This window comes from Topomyia yanbarensis, chromosome 3 (genome assembly GCF_030247195.1).
Source record: "Topomyia yanbarensis strain Yona2022 chromosome 3, ASM3024719v1, whole genome shotgun sequence".
NCBI classification, from domain to species: Eukaryota; Metazoa; Arthropoda; class Insecta; order Diptera; family Culicidae; genus Topomyia; species Topomyia yanbarensis.
In genome coordinates, this window is record NC_080672.1 from 101,983,365 (window position 1) to 101,992,480 (window position 9,116).

The 9,116-nt window shown below is 37.5% G+C and overlaps 1 protein-coding gene across 1 annotated transcript; it reads right to left on the minus strand.

The window, feature by feature from the left end:
- Positions 1–2,440: 2,440 nt before the first annotated feature.
- Positions 2,441–3,585, minus strand: LOC131691586 (small ribosomal subunit protein uS13). The gene is made up of 3 exons (XM_058978107.1): positions 3,446–3,585; positions 2,922–3,107; positions 2,441–2,862 (listed from the first exon to the last, which is right to left on the minus strand). The coding sequence occupies exons 1-3, from the start codon at positions 3,446–3,448 to the stop codon at positions 2,593–2,595; spliced, it is 459 nt and encodes a 152-aa protein (XP_058834090.1). The 5' UTR covers positions 3,449–3,585; the 3' UTR covers positions 2,441–2,592.
- Positions 3,586–9,116: the final 5,531 nt, after the last annotated feature.

Consider the following 9,116-nt stretch of genomic DNA (forward strand, 5'->3'; position numbering starts at 1 on the left):
TTTTGATAAATTTTCCGACTGTACCTAATGATTAATCCGCTTAGAGCAACACTTATTTCTTATTTAAGTGCTTTATTTTGTAAATAAACAAACATCAGCTGTTAAATGACAGCTCGACAAACTACACGCACACATTCAAGAGTGCACTCGATTTGCGTTGGAGCGTTCCATTGGCACCGTGCCAGTGCAAAACACTGGCGCGGTGTCTGTGCCATCAATCGAAAACCCTATTATTGACCATTGTACGAAATGCCTAAACCTCACAAATTTGACAAGTGCTGGTCCTTTTGTTTACAGGTTGGACAACAAATTTGAATTCCATTAATTACCAAGAAATGTTACCGCAAAACTACTTACCGATTCAGAGAACATTAGAAGTAATTAATTAAAAATATAATTAGTTAACTTATTAGATCTTTCATATACATTTTCGCACAGAAGGGAATAGCACAATTTAATTGTAAGGCGCCCTAGAGAACATTTATACTTCTAAAAACATGATTCCTTATATATTTCATATGCTTCATAATGAGAATACGAATAATCTCTAAGTTCAAAATGCAATCAACAGGACCACTACCTGTCACATTTAATGCATGACGTCACTGTGCAGTGACCAATAGCGGGCCTTAAGCGGCCCTACACGAGCAGAAATATTGACAATAAACCAATTATTGATCAATATATTAATCGTGTAAGGACACTATGAAAATATTGATTCTGTAGGATTCAAATGGGATTGACGGATTGAAGCAGTGTTGTCAATATTTTTATTGACAATATTCTTGTCTCGTGTAGGGTCCGCTTTACACGTTCAATATTTTTGTCAATACCAGTATTGACGATATTGTTACAATATTTCAGTCCAGTTTGAAATCCAAAACTCGAAATCGCAATTTCGTTACTACTGTGCAAATTGCACATAAAATGACGTGTTGTAGTCGGATTTACAAAGATCACACGAAAATGACTCAGCACGCTGTATAGTAGCAATGTGGGCCCCTATTCTCACAGTGTCGTCACCTAGAGACTAGAAGAAAAATTTCTTCTAGTCACCAGTTGCTGTGCTTGTAAGAATAGGGCTCTGAGAGTTGAGTTTGCAGTCGATGACTAAAGCCCCGATCAGCATGTTACAACGTCGTTTCGAAAAAAAATGTAGGTTTTTTGGTACGACTAGGCAGGGTTTTCTTAAACGGCTTTTGTTCAATAACAAGTTTTTAATTTTCACCAATAGTTACAGTCATGGGCGGCACCAACTGGGTGAAAAGGGGGAACGCTTTCTTGGCAAAATGTATCTGATGCACGATTTAGAAAATCGAATTTTGAATTTGGAATCTTGCTTCCTGATATGCGAAGAGAATGGAAATTTGAAGTAGTCCTCAAGGAAGCCCCTGAGGACTACTCGTATCAGCTTTATTCTTAAATGATATGGATTCAATAAGCTACAATGTACTAAATAAACACCTTCATAATTTACCAAAAAAAAAACAAGTGTTTAATGGAAGTGTTTTGCCTCTCGTGCCTTCTCTGGAGCAATGCAGTGCTCGGTTAAAGCCGAAGACTGGATATTAAATAAAAATTTTATCCAATTTGTTGAAATTGGCTAAATAGGTTCGGGATCAAAAAAGTCAATATCTGCACCTACTCTGGCCAATTCGTCGGTCCATTCATTGGCACCAAAAAGAAAGTTGGGGAACACGATACAGTATCTATCTAGCAAGTAAGACCGTTCCGATCCCTTTCCATGAAATCGACATGAGCACCATCTCGTTCCTCCATCAGAGAGTCATCAATGTAGCAGGCCACTTGCGCTTGTCTCTCCATATAGCCAGACCACTTCTGTTCTTTAAATTTTCTGTTCCCAGGATCTGCAGTTCTTATGCGCATGATATCGCTTCTTGTTTAATGTGTTATATGTACACGTTTAACATTCAGAAGAATCTCAAATCCTCAGTCGGAGCTGTCGTGAATGAACTAGCCACAAACCGCCATTATTTGCAGATGGTTGAGTTTTAACTGGCATATACTGTCCTCAATCGCATTTTTGCGAGTTGGTCCTTGCTCTGTGAAATCCGCAACTAAGGAACTGGTTTTTTCAGAGCATATTTAATCCATTTCGGAAAAGTTCCGTACGGTTCCTACAAGATTGGCCGTATAAACTAGAACTATACAAATTCTACATCCAAGAACTAAAAAGCATCTCTGAGCGGATGCTAAGTATCAGTAGAGCGTCAAAATTGGCAGAGCAAAGTAGAGCATTAGCTCACATAAGTTGTAATAAACCGAATCGCAGTGATCATTTAACCGAATATTTTCAAAAACTCAGTATCGGGAGGACAGCGTCAAAGTTGGAAGTGAAGCGATTTCTGAAATGCTTGAAACAAAAAAAAAATAAATCACACCAACAGAATGTCAAGAAATACGCAAACGAAATAAAACATTCTTATACCATTCAACCGTTTATTCGATTCTTCGTATTTTGCAATCTATATCACAAACCGCTCACTCCGAATAAACAGCATCCATCGTTCTATCCAATTTGTATCAATAAATATACAAAGCTTCCCACCGAACGCACAGCTGAATCCAGCCTTACTTCTTCTTGGAGACACCAACGGTACGTCCACGACGACCGGTGGTCTTGGTGTGCTGACCTCGCACTCGCAGACCCCAGTAGTGACGCAGACCACGGTGGGCACGAATCTTCTTCAGTCGCTCCAAATCTTCACGCAGTTTCGAGTCCACGTTGGCGGACGTCAGCTGCGAGTACTTGCCATCGATAATATCCTTCTGTCTGTTCAGGAACCAATCGGGGATTTTGTACTGGCGAGGGTTCGAGATGATGGTGACAATTTTTTCAACCTGCAAAGAAATAGTCCAATAAATGTATCCTGTGTTCAAGAATCACTTGTTTTAATTACCTCCTCATCGGAACATTCACCAGCGCGCTTGAACGGGTCCACATCGGCCTTCTTCAGCACGACATGAGCGTATCGTCGACCGACACCCTTGATGGCCGTTAGCGCAATTGGAACGGTACGCTTGCCGTCAATGTTGGTGCTGAGCACACGAAGAATATGCTGGAACTTCTCGGGGATCACGAGCGACTGTTGACAAAAATATGAAGATTATTTTCAACTTACATAATTACGAAATCTACAATAAACGTTGAAGCAAAACTGTTTATTCAAAATAGAATACCCAATAACAAATTACTAAATTTGTCGCAAGGTATAGATGAAAAACAATGTAAGCTTTTCTTGCTCTATAGCAGTGTTGACATGTCAATTTCCGTCCATCAAAAAATATAAAGCTACCCAGCACAACTAATGTATTATTTTACACAAATCATCACAAAACATTCGGTTCCATTGCTTTATGTATACAGATAATTATTTGCTCGAACAATTGCACTAAAATTCACAGAATATTAGCATTGAATTACCATTTTTAACAAGATTTCTTTCAGCAAAACTAAAATGTGTACTGAACTCGACTGGCAGATGCCGGAAAAAGAGCGATTCTCGACATCCGGTTTTATCTAGACAAGTTGGATCTGTCAGTGCGATTTCTTTTTGATTTGACAGTTGGAAAGCGAGTTTACGTTCCGTGTCCAGTGTGGCCAGACGGACTAGTAGTGCACGATATATTTATTAACGCTTGAAATAATATGAATTTAATATAGGGGTTCCACTCGATAACTGGATTTTAACGGCTGAAAGTAAGCCTTCGAATAAGGAGGATATACGGATTGCGTACGCGATTTCGCACTATATGGGGCTCCATTCTAATTCGCACATATATCTGCCGAAAACATAGTACTTTCAAAATGATAACTATATAATTTGTTTGAAAATTTGCAAAATGTAGGTAATTTATGCATGATTCATTTCCAAGAAAATAATCCTTTTATTCAGTATGCCTTTTCTGATTGTGCGTATTGTGCCCCGTGCACCAAAACAATAATCACGTAATTGCTGTCTCTCACTGTTTCATTCGGGCCCTAGTAAGGGCCACTAACACGAGGCGCTAGTAATGTCATTACTGAGCGTCTGTAGTAACTATTCAGCGCGCTGATTTATTTTCCAATGATTTTTGTGAATCCGACTACAGAACCTCACATCATCTGATATGCAACATCCCCAGCAGTAGCACAATTGTGACTTCGAGTTTTCGACCGTCGTTACATAAACGACGCCGTGTTTGGACTACTGCATCAGAGACATAATAAAGTTCCTCATCCAATGTTGTCAGGAGCTGATTGATTACGTTCTTGATATCCCGGATATCACCCAAGAATGATGATATCAGATGACATTCGAGTTGTATGGGATATTAAGTGATATAGTACACTGAAAAAAATCCAAACGTTAATTCTATTTGCTTCAAACCGCTTAAAATTCATATGAAGAAGAAATGCTATTGTTATCTCGCGCACACATATCTTCTATGTGTCAACTGTATAAACTATGTATGAACACACATAAGTTATATGTGCATATTGTTATAGAATGGGGTTTTATGTGCCCAATAGTTATGAAAGGTGAATGTAAGATTAATATTTCTTGTAAATACACACATTAGGTTTATGTGCCAGCAAATAGTGTCTATATGCCTCCGTTAATTGCAAAAATCTATGTGTAAAATCAATAGGCATAACGTTTACTTTTTTTTGAGTGTACGTAATATCGTAATATGGTCGAATAGCAAGGTAACACGCATTTCGCTTGATATCAGTGCTAATGTGAACATAGTGTTAGGCTTACTGGCAGGCGATTTGGATTTTCTATTTTGATGGAAAGTGAATGCATTTAATTTCGTTGATTTTTTAAAATATATCCATACCTGTAGACAAATCTTGATAAACATGCGATTACAGCGTAAAAGCCAACTGTCAAAATTCTCCTTGAAGAAAAATTCCGGACAAACTGTTGCTGACCGAACACAGTGCACAGAAGTTTATGAAAGAGAAAACTTTTCTCTTTTGTTTAATACTAACATCTGTGATTGGCGGTTTGTCCAGAAACTGCGGTTATCAAGACAACACCCAAAATGAAAAAAAAAAACTATATGAATTGGATGGCGTTTATGTCAAATAAAAATAACCTTGCGGGAAAACCGGGAAAACATGTATTAATTTTTTCTGACAGGGCATCATTTGTCGTGAAATTCGATATGTCAAATGCTTCTGATAATGTCAAATCCAGACTGTCAACATATTTCTTTTTTTTTTTTATTCATTTCGTTTATTTGAAAGGCACAAATGCGTTAGCTTGGCGGTGCCGAATTCTTTTGTTTTTACATTTTGAATATCTTAAAACTAGGAGGTTACAATGTTGAAATATTTTTTTATAAAAGAGAAAAAATTTACAGCTATCTTAAGACTAGAAAAAAAAATTCTATATATAAGAGAGGGGGCAAAAGATTTTTTTTATGAAAAATTTTAAAACAAGGAATTCAATAGTAATAGTTTTTTAGGAAATATTTACAGTTATCTTAAAACTAACAATATAGTTTGGTACACAAAAGGGGGAACAAATATTTATGAAAAATTTCACAGATGCTTTAACTAGGGATACAATTCTCACATATTTCTTTATTTTGAATTTTAATATTATTTTCTTGTTTCCTGGGTTGGAAAAACATTGTTGCAATCACGAAAATCAGCTTTATCGATGTCTGTAATAAAAAAAAAAGATTTTTTTTTCTCATTTAATGACCCAATTAATCTTTCGACTTCGTCTCATCAGTATCTAGCTCTAGATCTAGCTGAGATATTGGCTAATAATCTGTCTACAACGAACTGCGTTAAGTTGTACACCAATGAAGGCGGTTGTTTAAATATTCATTACGATGAAAAGGGTGATTTTTAACATGCATGTTTCATCTCAAACAAGTGCGATAATTCTTTTTATCAATTTCAAGTCACCCGGATAGAATTTTACAATAGCATTTACCGTACAAACAATCATAAAACAATAAATATTATAGTTATTACTGTTTTAAAATTGTTCGATGCCAAGTTCTCACAGTAGTTTTACAATAAAATTTCATGTAACAGTAAATTTCACTGTTCAGCAAAGAACTGATACAGTGCATTCACATTAAATTTTACTGTTTTCGAGAAAAAAATGCATGGAGAAAAATTGATTTTTTGCCTTTCTCAATAGAAAGGTATTGCAATTGCTCTGAAAACCGACTTTTTAACGGAGGCCCGGAGGGCCGAGTGACATATACCATTCGATTCAGTTCGTCGAGTTCGGCAAATGTCTGTGTGTGTATGTATGTGTGTGTGTATGTATGTGTGTGTGTATGTGCGTCTGTGTGTGTACGCGAACACAATCTCACTCACTTTTCTCAGAGATGGATGAACCGATTTTTACAAACTTAGTCCCAAATGAAAGGTGCAACGTTCCCATAGGCTGCTATTGAATTTCTAATGGATCCGACTTCCGGTTCCGGAATTACAGGGTGATGAGTACGATCACGCAGAAAACGTCGATTTTAAGAAATTCTGCAATGAATGTATAATGGTGAAAATTTTTCCAAAATGTGACCACAACTGCTTCGATTTGTAGTACTAGGTCATTAACAGCCATTCAAAGTCTCTTTGGTCACATTGGCCACCATCATCGGTTCCGGAAGCCCCGGCGGAAGTATCCAAATTCAGACTAACAGTCACATCGGTTTCTCGGAGGTGGCTAGACCGAATCAACCAAACTTGACCTCAAATGAAAGGTATTGCGTCCCCGTAAATGGCTATTAAATTTTATCCCCAACCGACTTCCGGTTCCGGAGTTACGGGTTGTGGCGTGCGATCACATAGCAAATTGTGATTCAAACCGATACCCCGATGGAAGCAAAAAAGGTAAAAATTTCGCTAAAATGTCTCTCAAATAACTTAACTTTGCAGTTCTAGGTCACCGACGGCCAAACAAACTTTCGTTGACTACATTGACCACCATAGACGGTTCCGGAAGTGCCCGGGAAAAGCGGCCATCTTTCATAACTAGCAAACTCATATCAGTTTCTCGGAAATGGTTGGGCCGATTTTCACAAACTTAGTCCCAAATGATAGCTATATTATCCCCACAGATGTCTGTAACATTTCACACGGACCGCTTGTATGGTTCCGGAAATATAGACTGAACGGTCCGGTCACACATGAAATTCCCATATAAGCCAGAACTCAAAATTTTTTTCAAAGGGGGGACCCCATGAAATTTCAGAAATCGAATTCGTATTTTTGATGCCAAACATCTTTAAAATGCATGAAACGTCGAGATTTTATGTTATCACGAAATTTATTTTTTTTGGAAATCGACTTTTTGGGACTGCCGATTTTGCACCTTTTTGCCTTTCTCAATAGAAAGGTATTGCAATTGCTCTGAAAACCGACTTTTTAACGGAGGCCCGGAGGGCCGAGTGACATATACCATTCGATTCAGTTCGTCGAGTTCGGCAAATGTCTGTGTGTGTATGTATGTGTGTGTGTATGTATGTGTGTGTGTATGTGCGTCTGTGTGTGTACGCGAACACAATCTCACTCACTTTTCTCAGAGATGGATGAACCGATTTTTACAAACTTAGTCCTAAATGAAAGGTGCAACGTTCCCATAGGCTGCTATTGAATTTCTAATGGATCCGACTTCCGGTTCCGGAATTACAGGGTGATGAGTACGATCACGCAGAAAATGTCGATTTTAAGAAATTCTGCAATAAATGTATAATGGTGAAAATTTTTCCAAAATGTGACCACAACTGCTTCGATTTGTAGTACTAGGTCATTAACAGCCATTCAAAGTCTCTTTGGTCACATTGGCCACCATCATCGGTTCCGGAAGCCCCGGCGGAAGTATCCAAATTCAGAGTAACAGTCACATCGGTTTCTCGGAGATGGCTAGACCGATTCGACTAAACTTGACCTCAAATGAAAGGTATTGCGTTCCCGTAAATGGCTATTAAATTTTATCCCCAACCGACTTCCGGTTCCGGAGTTACGGGTTGTGGCGTGCGATCACATAGCAAATTGTGATTCAAACCGATACCCCGATGGAAGCAAAAAAGGTAAAAATTTCGCTAAAATGTCTCTCAAATAACTTAACTTTGCAGTTCTAGGTCACCGACGGCCAAACAAACTTTCGTTGACTACATTGACCACCATAGACGGTTCCGGAAGTGCCCGGGAAAAGCGGCCATCTTTCAAAATTAACGAACTCACTTTAGTTTCCCGGAAATGGTTGGGCCGATTTTTACAAACTTAGTCCCAAATGATAGCTATAATATCCCCATAGATGTCTATAAAATTTCGTACTGATCGCTTATATGGGTCCGGAAATATAGACTAAATCGTCCGGTCACATATGAAATTCCCATATAAGCCGGAACTCAAATTTTTTTTCAAAGGGGGGACCTCATGAAATTTCAGAAATCGAATTCGTATTTTTGATGCCAAACATCTTTAAAATGCATGAAACGTCGAGATTTTATGTTATCTCGAAAAAATTTTTTTTATAAAAATCGACTTTTTGGGACTTTGCCGATTTCGCACCTTTTTTCAGTTGAATATTACCGTGGCTGTTTTTTCTTTTTCAAAATTTTAGAACTCGAATAATGATATTTTCCTGTATATAGTTGTCATGTGATGTATAATAATAAAATGTAATATATGCATTTAAAAGTTTTTAATGAATATAAACAACGCACACATTCTCGTGATTCATGATTGAGAAAGGCACAATTGCACCGCTAGGTGGATTAAAATAGGTTTTTAATGTTAAGATACATAACCACCCCCCTTTTTCACTGTAAAAGTCTATTTTACATTGAAATTTACTGTAAAAACATTAAAGTTTATTGTTTTTGTATTGTAGCATAACACTAAAACTTACTGTAAATTATTGTAAAATTACTGTACTGTCACAGTAAAAATCATGGTTTTGTTACTGTACATTTCTATTCGGGCAACTAGCCAAATGTAGGCTTAAAAAAACATAAAATTAGCTGACAAATAGTTGACAACACTACTCACGAGTTCGGATATCTATGCCATAAACGCAAGCATATAGATTGCGTTTATAGCAAACATGCGTGTTATAATAACGAAATGTCAAAAA